This window comes from Sus scrofa, chromosome 11 (assembly GCF_000003025.6).
Source record: "Sus scrofa isolate TJ Tabasco breed Duroc chromosome 11, Sscrofa11.1, whole genome shotgun sequence".
Classification (NCBI taxonomy): Eukaryota; Metazoa; Chordata; class Mammalia; order Artiodactyla; family Suidae; genus Sus; species Sus scrofa.
In genome coordinates this window covers 601128-619816 of record NC_010453.5, presented here as the reverse complement: position 1 = coordinate 619816, position 18689 = coordinate 601128, and the positions used below count along the sequence as shown (strand labels likewise).

Here is an 18689-nt window from a genome sequence, read left to right as displayed (position 1 = left end):
GGATCAAACCCGTGTCCCCATAGATGCTAGTTGGGTTCGCTAACTGCTGAGCCACGTTGGGAACTCCCCAATACTGTTTAAGATGAGTGCGCTGATTTCCTATGATAATGAAAATATTCTGTATCTGTGCTGTCGAATGTGGTAGCTACTAACAGTCAGAGAGTTTAGGTAACTTGCTAGGGGTGATAAAGATTCAAAGGCAGGCAATCTGGCTCCAGAAAATGTACTCTTAGTCACAGTGCTTCTCTGCCTTTGCACAAGGGATGAGACCCTTTTTTATTTTAATCTTTTTAGGTCTGGACCTGCGACGTACAGACGTTCCCAGGCTAGGGCAGAGTCTGAGTTGTAGCTGCCTGCCTGCCTACACCACAGCAATTTGGGGATCAGAGCTAAGTCTGCAACATATACCACAACTCACAGCAATGCCAGATCCTTAACCCACTGAGCAGGGCCAAGGATGGAACCGAAATCCTTATGGATACTAGTCAAGTTGTTACCCCAAGCCACAGCGGGAACTCCTTTAAAAAAAAGTTATGCGAGTTCCCGTCGTGGCGCAGTGGTTAACGACTAGGAACCATGAAGTTGCGGGTTCCATCCCTGGCCTTGTTCAATGGGTTAAGGATCTGGTGTTGCCGTGAGCTGCGGCGTAGGCTGGCAGCTACAGCTCCGATTAGACCCCTAGCCTGGGAACCTCCATATGCTGTGAGTGTGGCCCTAGGAAAAAAAAAAAAAAAAGTATGGCCACACAGCATATGTTAGTTCTATTTTGAATCTCAGCCACAGCTGTGACCCACCTACTAGTTGGGTTTGTTACCTCTGAGCCACGAGGGGAACTCCTAACGGATGTTTTTTGAAATTTCCTCTGTAGACCCTTTCTTTATTAATAGACCTTTGGGGCTTTGTATTTATGTGTAATTAACAAGTTTTGATTAAGGAGTTCCCTGAATCAGGAATTTCCACATACCATGGGTGGGGTGGGAAAAAAAGTTTGATTAGAATTTACAACATTTATTAAAATATTGGCATTTATAGCCAAGCAATAATTAAGGACTTAAATATTTTGGGAGTTCCTGTCTTAGCTCAGCGGTAAGGAACCCGACTAGTATCAATGAGGATGCGGGTTCAATCCCTGGCCTCCATCAGTGGGTTAAGGATCCCGCATTGCTGTGGCTGTCGTGTAATCCAGCAGCTACGGCTCTGATTCTACCCCTTAGCCTAGGAACCTCCATATGCTGTGGGCGTGGCCCTATAAAGCAAAATAAATAAACAAAAAATAAAAACCTTTTTTTCTGTGGAGCCCACTATATGCGTATGTTCCTGGGCCAGGGACTGAACTATCAGCTGCATCAGCTACTGGAGCCCCTGCAGTGACAAGAGGGGATCCTTAACTCTCTGTGTCACAAGAGGACAAAAAAAAATTAAAGATCTTGGTAGTTCTTGGAATGTCTGTAAAATACAGAACCATGGATCTCAATCCATTAACAGTCTTGCCTCGGCTGATCTGTCACTCAGTAAAGCTGTGTCTTTACCATTCCCCAGAAGTAGTAATCAGGTGCTCAATCTGTTTTTTAAAAAGGGAAAATCACGTTATCTGTATTTCCAGATATTATGGCCACACGGTGTTTGACCAACTTCCATTACACCAAACAGCGTGGGCTCGGCGGCCCCGACAGCCGCCAGGCCGCGCCGGGCCGGGCCGGGCCGGCCTCCGAGCTCCCCCTGACGTGGAACCGCGGAACCCGCACCGCCCGTGACGTGCGCCCGGGGCCGAGCTGTAGACGGCGAACAAAAGAGGCCCCGCGGCCCGGAAGGCTCCTCGGTCGAGCCCGCGCGGCCGCCCGGCCGCCCCTGGGTTCCGTCCCGCCCCGGGCGGCCGGGGAGCGCGGGGCCTCGTCCGCCCAGGGCCAGGGAGGCGGCGGCCCCGGCGCGGGGCGGCCCGGCCCTTCCGACAGGCGGGCGCCCGCTCCGCGCAGCCCGCTGCGCCTCCATCTTGGCGGGCGGCGGCGGGGAGCGGCGTCTGGGTCCGGCCCCGTCGCGCCGGCCGCTTCCCGGGCGCCGAGTCGGCAGCGGGCGCCGTCCCCGCGGCCGCCCGGCGGGGCCCAGCCCGGTTTCCCGGGACGCGTGGGGGCGGCCCCCCCGCCCCCCACCCCCGAGCCCGACAAGATGGAGGACGTCGCCTCCTCCCGCAGCCATGACGGGAGCGGGGGACGCCTCCCCACGGGGCTGCGGCGAGGGGAAGCGCTGCCGGCCCTCGGAGCCCGCGGGCGCCCCCGCCCCGGCCCCGGCCCGGGGCTCCCGGCTGCCGCCCCCGTGGCCGCCCCCCCCGCCCGCTCGCCCCTCCCGGGGCCGCCAGACACTGGACAGGGAGGGCGTTGGGGACATCGAGGCCGCGGCGCTCCCCGCGCGGCGTCGCTCGCAGCCGCCGTAGCGGCCGGACGCCCAGGCTGAGGCCCCTGGGCCGCGGGGCCCCGACAGCCCCCGAGCGCCAGGGGCCGAACGGCGGCCGGTGCGGCGCGCAGGGGAGTCGGCGGCCCGACCCTGACGGGCTGGGGTGGGGGCGGGGGCGGAGGGGCGGGGTGGGCCGGAGACGCGGGGGTGTGGCCTGCGCCTGACGGACAAGCCGTCGGGCCAGCCCCTCGAGGGTGTCCTGAAGGAAGGCGGACGCAGCCAATGGGCGTGCCCGCGGCGCCGGGCCCGCCTTCCACGCCGGCCAGTGAGGGCGCGGAGGGCGGGGCCTGGCGGGTTGGGCCGCGCCGCCGCGGCCGCCGCCTCCGCCTCCTCACCAGCGCTAAAGCCGGGACTGGACCGATCGGAGTTGCGCTGGTTCCCGAAGGGGGGTGGGCCGGGGGCGGGGAGGTTCGTTCCGCGGAGCCGCAGCCAGAACCGGGTGAGGCTTGTCCCCGCTGTGTCTCCAGCCCAGGGCCGCCGACAGTGGGGGTGGCCGGGAGCGGCGCAGCCTCTGGAGGCGGAGATGGGTGAGGGCAGCCTCCGGAGCCTCCCACCGACCCGGGACGAGCGCCCGCGGCGCGGCCGCCGTCGCCGCTGCCGCGTCGGGGCCTCGGGCTGCTGGCGGCTCCACTCATGTCCCAGGCGGCCGCGAGGGGGACGCCGGCGGCGGGGGTCGCCCGGGGCCGCCAGGTGCGGGCGCGGGCGGCGGGGGTCCCCGGGTGGACGTGGGGGAGGGGCGCCTCCGTGGGCGCTCGCGGCGCCGTCTCACCCTCACCGGTGTGGCGCGGGCTCCCTTCCTCGGCCGCCCGGGGCTCGCGCGCCGCGTCCTCACTTGGCTAGTTTGGGTTTCCAATGGCGGATGGCAGCCGGCGGGTCTCGCGGCGTGTGTCAGGGCGAGGGGTTTCGGCCCCGCGCGGACGCGAGCCACCGCCGAGTGGGTGCCGGCGGGACAGGGACGGCGCCGGGTGGGCGCAGCGGGTGTGGGTCGCGGGACGGGATTCCCCGCGTGCGCGGAGGCTGCGCTGGCCCGTGCCTCCCCTCCCCTCCCGGAGCCGGCTCGCCGCCCTCCGCCTGCCCTTCTGAAGTTGGAAGGCTGAGTTGAGGCTCGCCGGGTGCGGACGCGGCCTGTCTCCACCTGGAGTCTCCTCCGCAGCGGCGCGGGGGAGGGAGGAGCCTGAGCCGCCGTTCCCTCTCTTCCCGGCTTCCTCCCCTGGTGCTGCTGCGTCCAGGGCTGCTCTGCCTAACATCCATTTTCCTCTCTCCTTCTAGGACCAGGAATCTCATTCAGGCCCGCTGGGTGAACGTTTGGCACAAGTTAGGGCGCAAAGCAGTTTGTGAGTAGTTTTACCCCGCGTTCGTGTTGAGTACAGTTCGTGCACTATCGGGGTGTGTTTCTGTGGAATTTGCCTTTCTGTTATCTTGAAGGCAAAGTGCTAGTTTATGGGGTGGCCCCTGTCCCCAGAGCCCAGGCACGGTAATCCCGGGAACTCGGAGCCCATATTTATACCACTGGTATTCTCTTGAGTTCTTGAGAGGAGTTAATGTTCGTTCCATGTTGTCCTGCTTTTTGCTTTTTTTTTTCCTTTTTTCCCCCGCTTATCTTTTTCTTTTTGGCCGCACCGAGGGCATATTGAAGTTCCTGCGGAGGGGTGTATCCAAGCCGTAGCTTTGGCTTACACCACAGCTGCAGCAACCTGGATCTTTAAGCCACTGGGCAGGCGGGGGGTGAATCTGCAGTGCCACAGAGACAGCACTGGATCTTAACCTGCTGTCCCAGAGTGGGAGCTCCTGGTTTCATTTTGTTTTTGTCTTTTTAGGGCCACTGCACTTGCGGCATATGGAAATACACAGGCCAGGGGGTCTAATGGAGCTGTAGCCTCAGGCCTCCCTATAGCCACAGCCACTCAGAATGCAAGCTAGTTCTGTGACCTACAGCACAGGTCACTCAACACAGGATCTTTTAACCCACTGAGCAAGGCCAGGGATAGAACCCGTGTCCTCATGCATTCTAGTCAGGTTCATTACCACTGAGTCACAATGGGAACTCCCCTCTAGTTCCATTTTATTTTATTATTTATTTATTTATCGTTTTGTGTTTTTAAGGCTGTACCCGCAGCATATGGAGGTTCACAGGGTAGGGGTCTAATCAGAGCTGTTGCTGCGGTCCTACGCCAGAGCCACAGTAACTCGGGGTCATTGGCCTACACCACAGCCACAGCAATGCCAGATCCTTAGCCCATTGAGTGAGGCCAGGGATTGAACCCGCAACCTCATGGTTCCTAGTCCGATTTGTTAACCACTGAGTTGCGATGGGAACTCCTAGTTCCATTTTATTTTATTTTATTTTATTTATTTATTTATTTTTTTGTCTTTTTGCTATTTCTTGGGCCGCTCCTGCGGCATATGGAGGTTCCCAGGCTAGGGGTCTAATCGGAGCTGTAGCCCCCGGCCTACGCCAGAGCCACAGCAACACGTGATCCGAGCTGCGTCTGCAACCTACACCAACGCCGGATCATTAACGCACTGAGCAAGGGCAGGGATCGAACCCGCAACCTCATGGTTCCTAGTCGGATTCGTTACCCTCTGCGCCACGACAAGAACTCCCCTAGTTCCATTTTAAGTGCTTTGTTTTTATCATGTTTTCCCCTTTCTAATGGATAGAAATAATTTTTTTCTTTTCTGTTGGATTAAGAAAAATCTGAATCCGGAGTTCATGTCATGGCTTAGTCGTTAAGGAATCTGATTAGCATCCATGAGGATGTGGGTTCAATCCCTGGCCTAGCACAGTGGATTAAGGATCCAGCGTTGCTGTAAGCTGTGGTGTAGGTCGCAGACGTGGCTCAGGTCTGGCGTCGCTGTGGCTATGGTGTAGCTCCGCAGCTATAGCTTGGATTTGACCCTTAGCCTGGGAACCTCCATGTGCCACAGGTGCAGCCCTGAAAAAACAAAAAGAAAAATCTGAATCTTCTCTTTTAAGATTGATGGAAGCAGTACTTTTTGTATGTTTTTGTCTTATATTTGAGGAAGATTTGTGTTTCTGTATCCTGACGGTTCTCTAGCAAGTATCACTTTGAGAGGTATAAAATCTAGTTCTCACCCTAGTTGTGATTTTAAGATTTCTTTTTTTTTTTTCCATTTCTTGGGCCACTCTCATGGCATATGGAGGTTCCCAGGCTAGGGGTCGAATCGGAGCTGTAGCCACAGGCCTACGCCAGAGCCACAGCAACACAGCAACGCCGGATCCTTAACCCACTGAGTAAGGCCAGGGATCGAACCCGCACCCTCATGGTTCCTAGTCGGATTCATTAACCTCTGCGCCACGACGGGAACTCCTGAATTTAAGATTTTTAAGATTGACCACTGAGGAGTTCCCGTTGTGGCACATCGGTAACAAAACCAACCAGTAATGATGAGGTTGCAGGTTCAATCCCTGGCCTCGCTCAGTGGGTTACAATCTGGCTTTGCCATAAGCTGTGGTGTAGGTTGCAGACAGCTCATATCCTGTGTGGCTGTGGCTGTGCTGTACAGCTCCAGTTTGAACCCCAGCCTGGAAACCTCCATATGTTACAGGGGCCGGCCCTAAAAAGCCAAAAAAAAAAAAAAAAAAAAACCCACCACCAACAAAAGATTGATCACTGAGTTGGTAATGACAGCTTCTATTATGAAATTAATGTTTTTTTCTTGTTACTACAAAGTGACCTATGTGCTGTTCCTTTTGATACATTAAAATGCCTACTTCTCTGTCTGCATGGCAGTTAATGGCTTTTATACCAATTCTGGTCTTAATTTATTAGGTGTCTCAAAATGATTTTTTTAAAAAAATCTCTGATTCTGCTTGTTAACTGGGATTCTTTTTTTTTTTTTTTTTAACTTCTCTCTCTTTTTTTTTTTTTTTTTATTTTCCCACTGTACAGCAAGGGGGTCAGGTCATCCTTAGATGTATACATTGCAGTTACAGTTTTTTCCCCCATAACTGGGATTCTGTACAGTGGTAGGTCCTGCTTGTTTCGTCCTTTCAGCCAATCAGTTTTACGCTGGTCGTCAAAAAGAAACTTACGGCTCGTTTATCTGTTATAGTGCCCCTCTTTCTGCCTCCCTCTGCCCTTGCTGCTCTCTGCCAAACTTGGCTTTGCTCTTAGTCTGTTATGCTTCAGAACACACTTTAGTTAGACAGCTTTTCGGAATGGCTGTTTCAACTGGGTAATTCCCGTAGGATACCTGATGTCTCACATGACTTGTTAGTTTTGTGAGGTGGTGGAATGTGGGTGGGCTTCTAGAGCTGTTCATAGAGAAGATAAGGGATCTTCACAGAGAAAGGGAACTGCTGAAGACTAAGACGGGCGGAAGACCCAGTCACTGACCCAGCTATTACCTCGTAGAAACCCCACTGTTCTCAACAGCATGTGCCTAGGGTGTTTGCAGCATGGTGTTCAAGGACGGGGTTTAGTGCCCGCCGGAGGGGTTCAAACCTCTGCTCTCTTACTTGCTTTGGCAAGTGTAAACTAAAGAAGGATCAATAAATGAATTTTTATAAATGTTCCTCTTATTCAATTAATAGATTTTTATCGTGAGTGTTTTGTAAATGAGTGAAAGAGTTGTCTCTCTTCCCAAGGTTACCATCAAGCTGGTACAGTGCTCCTGAGTGATGCAGGACACACTTAGATGCACATGTATTGTTAATAGTAGCTGTGATTCTTTTGTTTTCTGTTAATTCCTCAGCTTTATTACTGAATTTTTTGTTTTTGCTGAGCTCTTACTTTCCAGAATCTCTTTTTTATACTCGAAATGCTATTTTTTTTTTTTTTTTGCAATCTTTTGCTTATCAAGTATCCATTTAAAGAAATGTTAGTGTGTGGGTTTTCATTTTGTTTTCTTTTCCCTACATTTTTCTTTTTCCTTTTTTTTTCTCCTTTAATGATTTTTTTTTAGGAAGCTTTCCTCATTGTTCATAATTCTTGATTGGTCTACTCACATTTAAGAATTGGGAAATAAGAGTTCCAGTTGTGGCTCAGCAGTAACGAACCTGATTAATATCCATGAGGACTTGGGTTCGATCCCTGGCCTTGCTCAGTGGGTTAAGGACCTGGCGTTCCTGTGAGCTGTGGTGTAGGTTGCAGAGGTGACTTGGATCCTTCATTGTAGTGTCTGTGGTGTAGGCCAGCAGCTAAAGCTCTGATTCAACCCCTAGCCTAGGACCTTCCACATGCTGTGGGAGCAGCCCTAAAAAGAAAAGGAGGAGTTCCCGTCGTGGCGCAGTGGTTAAGGAATACGACTAGGAACCATGAGGTTGCAGGTTCGATCCCTGGCCTCGCTCAGTGGGTTAAGGATCCAGCGATGCCGTGAGCTGTGGTGTAGGTTGCAGACGCGGCTCGGATCCTGAGTTGCTGTGGCTCTGGCGTAGGCCAGCGGCTACAGCTCCGATTCGACCCCTAGCCTGGGAACCTCCACATGCCGAGGGAGCGGCCCAAGAAATGGCAAAAAGACAAAAAATGAAAATAAAAAAAGGAAAAAAAGAATTGCGAAATAGAGGAGTTCCCACCATGGCACTATGGTAAGAAGCTGAGTAGAGGAGCTCAGGTCGATGCAGAGGTGCAGGTTGGACTCCTGGACTAGCACAGTGGCTTAAAGATCTGGTGTAGCCACAGGTGTGGTGTAGGTCACGACTGAGGCTGGGATTCAGTGTGGAAATTACATATGCTGCGAATGTGGCCATAAAACTTAAAAAAAGCAGTTCTTGTGGGTCGGTGTTAACTAACCTAACTAGTATCCATGAGGATGCAGCTTCCATCCCTGGCCTTGCTCCATTGTTTGGGGATCCCTTGTTGCTGTAACCTGTGGTGTAGCTCACAGATGCAGTTCGGATCTGGCGTGGCTGTGGCTGCGGTGTGGGCCCACAGCTGCAGCTCTGATTTGACTCCTAGCCTGGTAACTTTTATATGCCACGGGTGCGGCCCCAAAAAGAAAAAAAAATTAAAAGAACAAAGGAAAGTGTTGGGAAATAGGGAATAGATTGGACGAGTGAGTGAAGCTTTCAGCTTCTAGTTCACTGTAGGATGATTCTTTTTTGGCCAGTTGATGGAGAACTTGTGAAGTCATCGTCTTTTTAGTTCCTTCCCTTTTCTGGGCCCCTAATACCACAGAAAGAAGTATTTCTTTCTGATTTTTTTGTTTGTTTTTTTGTTTTTTTGTTTAGGGCCACTCCCACAGCATATGGAAGTTCCCAGGCTAGGGGTCAAATTGGAGCTATAGCTCCTGGCCTACGTCACAGCCATAGCAACGCCAGATCCGAGCCTCATCTGCGACCCTACACCACAGCTCACGGCAGCATCAGATCCTTAGCCCACTGAACAGGGCCAGGAATTGAACCTGTGTCCTCATGGATACTAGTGAGTTACCACTGAGCCACAGTGGGAACTCCTAGACAAGTCTTTTGAGGAAGAAGTCTTCCAGGGGTGAGTCTGCTATCTGGAAGGTAGACCTCTGGATGCCAGTGCTCTGGAGATCAAGTAGGATGGGGCATTTCACATGCGTGGTACTGAAGCATTCAGCAATGTCTGGTCACCCCTAGACAAAGATCTTAGGGTCTCCCCTCTCTGAAGAAGAAAACTGAGAATTTGGCCAGGGTGGGAAAAGACGTGTCATCAGCAACTCAGAGGGAGAGAGGGGAATTTTGGTTTTCACATCCTCCTTATTTTCATCGCCTACTCCCTATTCCAGTGATAACGGCAGCTGTGGTGTAGGTCGCAGATGCGGCTTGGATCTGGCATTGCTGTGGCTGTGGCATAGACCGGTAGCTGCACCTATAGGCTTCTGAGTCTTTTGAGTCTGGATGTTTCTCAGCTTTTTCCATCACTGTCTTAGAGTTTGGCTATCTCAGGTATGGAGAGTTAGTTAACTACTCATCCCTCACCTCTTCAGTTTATCAAATTTGTTGCTTTGCTTGGAGTAAGAACTTTACTGTTGTTTATGGAGATTTTGGAAGTGATCGAAGTTAGTGATGGGTGATCTATCGTCTTTTTTTTCTTTTTCTTTTTTTTGTCTTTCTAGGGGCGCACCGTCAGCATATGGAAGTTTCCAGGCTAGGGGTTGAATTGGAGCTGCACCTGACAGCCCATGCCACAGCCACGGCCACGCCAGATCTGAGCCGTGTCTGCAACCTGTATCACAGCTCACGGCAATGCCAGATCCTTAACCTGCTGAGCTTGGCCAGGGATTGAAGTTGTACCTCATGGATACTAGTTGGATTTGTTTCTGCTGTGCCATGATGGGAACTCCCTGATCTGCCATCTCAGTCTCTAGTAGGTTATTGATTGATTGATTTCATTTTTCCTTCTTTTTTTTTTTGCTTTTTAGGGCCGCACCTGAGGCATGTGGAGGTTCCCAGGCTAGTGGTCGAATCGGAGCTGTAGCTGCTGGCCTAAGCTGTAGCTGCTGGGAACTCCTCGTGGTGATTTTAATGTTTGAAGGTTCATGAGCAGTTTAGTTTACCTTACTCATCATGTGCCATTCTTGTCATGGTAACATCTCACCATTTTAGGAGTTCCTTCTGTGGCTCAGCGGGTTAAGAACCTGACTCTGTCTCTGTGGATGTAGGTTTGATTTTTGGCCTCCTTCGGAGTTAAGGATCTTCTGTTTCCTTAAGCTGTGGCATAAGTTGCAGATGTGGCTTGGATATCGTGATTCTGGCTGTGATGTAGGGCCTTTCGGTGGCTTCAGTTTGACCCCTGGCCCAGGAACTTCCGTATGCCAACAGTGGGGACATAAAAAGAAAAACGAACCAAAAAATAACTCACCATTTTTATTTTAGCTATTTCAAAAATTTATTTTATTTTAGCTATTAAAAGAAATTATTTTATTTATTTATTGGCCGTACCCACAGCACATGGAAATTCTCACATCAGGGATCGAATTTGAGTTGCTGTTGTGACCTAAACCACAGCTGCGTCAACATGGGATCCTTAACCTGCTGTGCCAGAGCAGGAATGCGGAAAAAGCATATTTTTAAAACTATAACACTGAACTGCATACTTGATTAAATGTCTAAATTGATTAGTCGTTAAAATGGTATTCTGTGTTAAATGCATTTTATCACAATTTTTTCAGAAGGTAATTGGAGTAAGAGTTCCCATTGTGGCTCAGGGGAAATGAATCTGACTAGTGCCCATGAGGATGCGGGTTTGATCCCTGGCTTCGCTCAGTGGGTTAAGGATCTGGCTTGGTCATGAGCTGTGGTGAAGGCCACAGACGTGGCTTAGATCTGCTGTTGCTGTGGCTGTGGTGTAGGCCAGCGGGCACAACTCCGATTCATTCCCTAGCCTGGAAAACTCCGTGTGCTGAGGGTGTAGCTTAAAAAAAAAAAAAAAAAAGAAAAGAAAAGACCTTAAAAAAAACAAAAATGAAAGAGGTAAATGGAGCAACCTTTGGGAAATAAAAACTGCCCTGAGATGTTACTCAAAGTGAATACAACAGGCAAAACAACCTTCTTTGTATCTTTGTTTTACTGTTAACTCTTATCTTTACTACTAATTAAATAACTTCTTAACTTCTCAGGGTTCTTACCCACCACCTAGAGATAATTTGCATTTTAAGAATCTTGTTCAGGGAGTTCCCGTCGTGGCGCAGTGGTTAACGAATCCGACTAGGAACCATGAGGTTGCGGGTTCAGTCCCTGCCCTTGCTCAGTGGGTTAAACGATCCGGCGTTGCCGTGAGCTGTGGTGTAGGTTGCAGACGTGGCTTGGATCTGGCGTTGCTGTGGCTGTGGTGTAGGCTGGCGGCTACAGCTCCAATTCGACCCCTAGCCTGGGAACCTCCATGTGCCGAGGGTGCGGCCCTCAAAAGACAAAAAAACCCCACCTTGGAGTCCTTTGTCCTCATTTACATTTTATAGTTTAGGAAAGTAAAACTCAGTGATTTGCTCAATGTCTTTGACTAATCCATAACTTTTTCTGTTTTGGATAATATTTTAGAAATGCTTGAATTTTTCTGTAGGCTTATCCATATGGAATTAAAGTGTTTGATGATTAAATCAAATGCACAAGGGCTTGCTTTTGTTTTTCGGCCACACCACACAGTTTTTGGAGTTCCTGGGCCAGATGCAGCAACACTGGATCCTTAACCCACTGTAGTAGGCTAGGGATTGAACCTGTGTTCCAGTGCTCCCAAGATGCCACTGATCCTGTTGTGGGAACTCCATGATGGCTGTTTTTTTTTTTGTTTTGTTTTGTTTTTGGTTTTTTATGTTTTTTTAAGTTTTATGTTTTTTAAGTTTTAGGGGCATACCCGTGGCAGTGAAAGTTCCCAGGCTAGGAGTCCAGTCAGAACTGTAGCTGCCTGCCTACTCCACAGCCACAGCAATAATGCAGGATCTGAGCCATGCGTGTGACCTACACCACAGCTCATGGCAACGCCAGATCCTTAACTCACTGAGCAAGGCCAGGGATCAAACTTGTATCCTCATGGATACTATTTGGGTTTGTTATTGCTAGCCACGTCGGGAATTCCCACAATGGCTTTTAATAGTTGTTTAACTTTTTTCACAATCTGGAATTTGAAAATACATGAATACATAATTTTTTTTAGAAATAGAAAACTACAAGGAGCTGAGTATAAAGGATGCCCTTTGTGTTACTTTCCTCGAGAAGTTTAAGGTAAAATCTAAGCAGCCACCAGGGGGTACTGTGGAGTCAGATATAGCTCTTTTCCCAAAACTGGTCTTTTCCATTTTTGGCTTATTCATATACAGAAAGGACTGAGAAAATTTGAGTATAATAGTTCTTAATATTTCATAACTCAGTTTATGCTGCTATTATTGCCTCTTTCCTTTGAAAAGCAACCACATAATAATCTTTCTGGTTGAGGATTGAGTGTTAGCTGTGATCCTAATTGTTGTATTTCTTTTATAACCCTTTTAAACTGCTTTCTTAGATTTTTTTTCTCTTTAGGGCCACAGGTGCGGAATATGGAAGTTCCCAGGCTAGGTGTTGAGTTGGAGCTGCACCTGCTGGTCTACACCACAGCCACAGCGATGTGGAATCCCACCTGTATCTGTGACCTATACCACAGCTCTCGGCCATGCTGGATCCTTAATCTACTGAGTGAGTCCAGGGATCAAACCCTTGTCTTTGTGGATGCTAGCCAGGTTTGTTAACCGCTGAGCCATGTCGGGAACTCCCAGTTTAGGAAGATTTTAGAATAGAATGTTATTTAGCATTTTTCGGTATGAGGTGTTTAAAAGTTTTTTTCTTTTTTTTGTCTTTAGGGTAGCACCCAGGCACATGGAAGTTCCCAGGCTAGGGGTCACATCAGCTGCCGGCCTATGCCCCAGCCACAGTGACGCAGGATCTGAGCCACGTCTGTGACCTACACCACTGCTCATGGCACTGCTGGATCCTTAACCCACTGAGCAAGGCCAGGGGTGGAACCTTATCCTCATGGATGATAGTTAGGTTTGTTACTGCTGAGCTACAACGTAACTCCTGAGGTGGTGTTTACAATTGAATATGACTGCTGTATGAGTGCTTTTTTTTAATTATTCAACATCCATATAGTTCCCACCACCTTTTGTGTGTCGGGTTTCTAAAAAAAAAATTGAAGCCAGCATGTGTAACGTTTACTCAGCTTTCCATCTGTTATTTCTGTGTACTTATGTACTTTCCAGTTATAGTGGACCCTTGAACAACACAGGTTTGAATTGTATGGAGCCACTTATGCGCAGATACGTTTTCAGTTAATGCTCTGGTAGCACTTGATCGGTGTTGGTTGAGTCCGTGGGTGGAACCTTGGATGGGAGGGCCGACTCGGGGGCTTGAGCATCCACGGATGTCCTGGGGCCAGTCCCCTGCAGACACTGAGGGACAGTCCTGTGCGTACTTTTCCCTCTTGGTTTTGACATAAAGGTGATTTCTTGCTGATGCTGAATTTCACAACCCCCTGTGCATACATCGTTCTCTGATCTGCCGTAAGAGCCTTGCCTTCTTGATGGTTCACTTCTCAGATTCTTCCAGATGGGTCTCTCTGCTGGATCCCATTCTCATTTCCTTTCGTGTGTGTGTGTGTGTGTGTGTGTGTGTGTGTGTGTGTGTGTGTGTATTTATGGCCACACCCGTGGCATATGGAGGTTCACAGGCTAGGGGTCCAGATGGAGCTTAGCTGTTGACCTATACCACAGCCACAGCAACACAGGATCCGAGCTGCGTCTGTGACCTCCACCACAGCTCACAGCAGCACTGGATCCTTAATCCACTGAACAAGGCCAGGGATCAAACCCGTGTCCTCATGGATGCTAGTCGGGTTCGTTAACCACTGAGCCATGATGGGAACTCTTCATTCTCATTTCTCTGGTGCATGGTAGATACACACATGTGTTTGTTGAATTAAAGTGTCTAAGAATTTGGGGCTTAGAGGTAGAGCTCTGAGTTTACGACCTGTTTGGGCTTACCCAGATAGGTTTTCTGATCTGTAAAATGAATCAAATTATACATATGTCACAGATTATACATATGTCCCTAGAACTTTATATAAAAAACCCCTAGCCCAATGCCTGGCAATTCCTGGACAAGGACCAAAAAAAAAAAACAAAAACAAGATTCAGAAAGATTTAATCCTATAGTTTTATGTATTTTGGCCACACTGACAGCATGTGGAAGTTTTTTGACATCCAGGGATTGAACCTGCACCACAGCAGTGATCCAAGCTGCTATAGTGACGATGCTGGATTCTTAGCTTGATGTGCCACCATGGTGCTTTTGGAAGCAGAGAAGTGGGGGGGGAGAAGACTAAAGACATTAGGGAAAGAAAATTTGAATTTCTGTTTTAATTTAAAAAATTTTTAGGAGTTCCCGTCGTGGCGCAGTGGTTAACGAATCCGACTAGGAACCATGAGGTTGCGGGTTCGGTCCCTGCCCTTGCACAGTGGGTTAACGATCCGGCGTTGCCGTGAGCTGTGGTGTAGGTCAGAGACGCGGCTCGGATCCCGCGTTGCTGTGGCTCTGGCGTAGGCTGGTGGCTACAGCTCCGATTTGACCCCTAGCCTGGGAACCTCCATATGCCGCGGGAGCGGCCCAAGAAATAGCAACAACAACAACAACAAAAAGACAAAAGACAAAAAAAAAAAAAAAAAAAAAAAAATTTTAGGAGTTCCTGATGTGACTCAGCAGTAATGAACCTAACCGGATGTAACCATGAGGATGCAGGTTTGATTCCTGGCCCTGCTGAGTGGGTTAAGGATCTGGTGTTGCCATGAGTCATGGGGTGGATTGCAGACCTGGCTCGGATCCTTTGTTGCTATGGCTGTGGCGTAAGCCGTCAGCTGTAGCTCAGATTTGACCCCTAGCCTTGGAACTTCCATATGTTGAGAGTGTGGCCCTAAAATAAACCTAAAATATAATCTTTAATTTTTAAATTTTTATTTATTTTTCTTGTATAGTCATTTTAGTACATAAAAGTATATTTAGTATAGTAATTATATCTGGACGCTGGGTTATTGGTGGAATTATTGCGTACCTTTGATGGAATTATTTTGTACCTTTTTTTTGACTGTACCCATGGCGTGTGTAAATTCCTGGGCGAGGGATTGAACCATGCCACAAGTGTTACCAGAACCATAGCAGTGACAACGCTGGGTATTTAACCCATTGAGCCACAAGGGACCTCCCTGTACTCTTTTCTCTTTCAAGGAGGCACTTAGATAAAATTACATAAATCGAATTTGTATTTGGGCTATTTTATTGTACTAAAATGTAATAATCATAACATGCTGGAACTTTTTTTTTTTTTTTAACACTGTATGTGTTACAGGTTCATTAGCACGGCCAGATGTTCAGTGGGAGGATCAGACTTGGCTGAACAGACTCCTGTTTTATTAGGGAGTAGAGCCATGGCAACTAGTCTCACGGACATAGGAAATTCATTTGACGACCCAACTAGTCCTTTAGTTAAGAGATCTAGAAACTCATCGATGGAAGATGATGATGATGTTGTGTTTGTTGAATCTATACAACCTCCTTCAGCTTCTGCTCCAGTAGTAACTGACCAAGGAAACTTTGCTGCAACAGAAAAGGAAACGCTACAAGGAAATTATTCCCTAATGCTTCCTTCCTCAAGAGATTTGGCTTCTCAGAAGGGAAAGATAAGTGAGACAATCGTTATTGATGATGAAGAGGACATAGAAACAAATGGAAAGGAAAAGAAAATTTCGTCCAGTTTTATTGAATGGGTACTTCCTGAAACTAAAAACAGAACCAAAGATTTGGATTTCTCCACTTCCAGTCTTTCAAGAAGTAAGGTAAATGCAGGAATGGGTAATGGTGTTATCACTGCAGAATCGACTCTGAAATTGAAATTGCTAATATGACAGCCTTAGAAACAGATATTAACCTCTGAATGCTGGGCGAGATATGAACTTACTGGTTACACATGTAACATCACTATAGAATACCAACTTGGGAGAGGTCGCTAAAGGACTGCAGTCAAGTAATTTTGGTGTTAATATACAAACATACACCCCGTCTTTAACTTCACAGACCAAGACTGCAGTAGGACCTTTTAATCCTGGTAGAATGAATGGGGCAGGAGATGAATTTCAGAATGGAGAATTTGCAGCTCATCATAATCCTGGTAAGCAGTGAGTGATATTAAATATTTTCTTTTCACCCTACATAAACTTTTGGTTGTTATTTTTAGTACCTGTATCTATTTTACTTACTTTCTGTATGTGAAATACTTAATTTCTCTTGTGTTTCATATCCAGATAGTAGACTGTTTTACTGAAGGAAACTTCAGTATTCTCTGTCTACATAAATCATACCCAGTGTGATTTGTGTCAGGTTTTTTTTTTTCTTTTTATGGCTGAACCTGCAGCCTATGGAAGTTCCCAGGCGAGGGGTCGAATTGGAGCTTCAGTGGCTGGCCTCCACCACAGCCACAGCAACACCAGATTTGAGCCATATCTGCGACCTACACCACAGCTCACGGCAACACCTGGATCCTTAACCTACTGAGCAAGGCCACGGATTGAACCTGCGTCCTCATGGATGTTAGTCGTATTCGTTTCCGCTGAGCCGCTGAGCCACGATGGAAACTCCTGCACGTAAATATTTTAAGAATGTTCATGTGGCCAGTCTAGTTGTAATAAAATATAATGAAGGTAATTTAAAATTTAGCATATCTTTTTTGTGTCTTCTTTCATTACTTACGGTGGTACTTGTTTTGGTATTTCTTTATTTGTTTTTCGACCATTTTAGTTATTGACCAACTTAGAATTTTAGAAAAAGACTGGAAAATAACTAGAGCTAAGAAGTGAATCACTTAATAGAATGCTAGTGTTTTTTTTAATTAATCTTTTTCTGTGGTTATGAGAATATTACAGGACATTTGAAAGAAATCATAGTTAGAAATAAGAAAATAGTATGTCACCTCCCTAAGAAGGGGTTGACTGCTATTAATTTTTTTTTTTTTTTTTTTGCTGTTAAAATTTTGGTTTGTTTGCTTTTGGTCTTTGACTTCTTTGGTTTTAAAAATATGATTTAGAACATGTTATATATAGTTTTGGTTCTCTTGATGTAATCAAAATTTTAGTATATTATGTCATTTTTTTCCCTTTTTTGACCACCTTGTATTATAGAGTTCCAGGGCCAATGATGATACCCAAACTGCAGTTACAACCTATGCAGTAGCAATGCCAGATCCTTTAACCCACTGTGTGGAGCTGGTGATCTTATCTGCCTCTCTGTGCTCTAGAGATGCCACCAATGCCGTTGAGCCACAGAGGGAACTCCTGTTACGTCATCTTAAAAATAGAAGTTCCAGTGGCTATATAGTGTGTGTGTGTGTGTGTGTGTGTGTGTGTGTGGCACCTGTGGCATATGAAAGTTCCTGGGCTAGGTGTCAAATTGGAACTGTAGCTCCTGATCTACACCACAGCCACAGCCACAGCCACATGGGATCCGAGGCACAGCTTACCACAAGGCCAGATCCTTAACCCACTGAACAAAGCCAGGGATCAAACCCTCATCCTCATGGATACTAGTCAGGTTCTTAACTCACTGAGCCACAGTGGAAACTCCTATAAAGTATTTCTTTCGGAGCTCCCGTCGTGGCGCAGTGGTTAACGAATCCGACTAGGAACCATGAGGTTGCGGGTTCGGTCCCTGCCCTTGCACAGTGGGTTAACGATCCGGCGTTGCCGTAAGCTGTGGTGTAGGTCAGAGACGCGGCTCGGATCCCGCGTTGCTGTGGCTCTGGTGTAGGCCGGTGGCTACAGCTCCGATTCAACCCCTAGCCTCCATATGAACCTCCATATGCCGCGGGAGCGGCCCAAGAAATAGCAACAACAACAACAACAACAAAAGACAAAAAAAAAAAAAAAAAAAAAAAAAAAAGTATTTCTTTCTCTGCGATATTCATTTCTCTATTTTTTAGGAATTATGGGTTATTTTTTACTATTCACACACCAAATGTCCTTGTTTATGTTGTTTATTATTTCTGTTGGATGGTTTTTCCAAAAAAACCTCTTTGGTCTCAGTTTCAGTTTTGGAAATGATCAAAGACCCCAGAGATTTTTTTAATATCTATTATCATGCTAGAAATTAAAATTATTAATTTTAAAGTTAAAAAAAATCAAAAGTATTTTTTCACTTTACAATATTTAGGTGTTAGGTGACAAATACCCCCTTTTTTGGTATTTTTTTTTAGGGCCATACCAGGAGCATATGGAAGTTCTCAGGCTAGGGGTTGAATTGGATGGAGCTGCAGCTGCTGGCCCGCATCACAGCCACAGCAATGTGGGATCCAAGCTGTGTCTGTGACCTACACCACAGCTCATGGCAATGCCGGATCCTTAACCCAATGAATAGGGCCAGGGATCAAACCCTCGTTCTTGTGGATTCTAGTTGGGTTCTCTACCACTGAGCCACAACAGTAACTCCACAGATAGTGTTTTTAATGGAAGGTAAATAATTTCAAGAAGTTTAGTGGCTAAAAGTGACGTTATTTTACATTTTCCCTTGAAGTTGGGCTTAATAGAAAACCACAGGTTATATCCAGCTCTTCACATCTGTTTCTTCTTTGATTCTGTTTCAATACCTTGTTTTGTTTGAAGTATTAAAAAAATCTGGCTTCACATGCCCACATGATTGTAGAATGGAACATTTTAGTAGCTTTTTAGATAATTATTGTTAATTATTTCTTTTCCTTTTCTTTTTGACATAGCACTGAAACTTGACAAGTGGTTGTTTCTTAAAA

The 18689-nt window shown here is 47.5% G+C and overlaps 1 protein-coding gene across 3 annotated transcripts in view; it reads left to right on the top strand.

Moving 5' to 3' along the window:
* ZMYM5 (zinc finger MYM-type containing 5) overlaps positions 1 to 18689 on the top strand; it is a 53887-nt gene that overhangs the window by 10791 nt on the left and 24407 nt on the right. Inside the window, exons 1-4 of one of the 3 annotated variants that reach the window (XM_021065425.1) lie at positions 2851 to 2975; positions 3718 to 3782; positions 15246 to 15732; positions 15971 to 16064. In XM_021065425.1, coding sequence (XP_020921084.1) covers positions 15325 to 15732; positions 15971 to 16064 — 502 coding nt within the window. In that variant the 5' untranslated portion in view covers positions 2851 to 2975; positions 3718 to 3782; positions 15246 to 15324. The other 2 variants (XM_021065424.1, XM_021065423.1) reach the window with 2 other exon arrangements.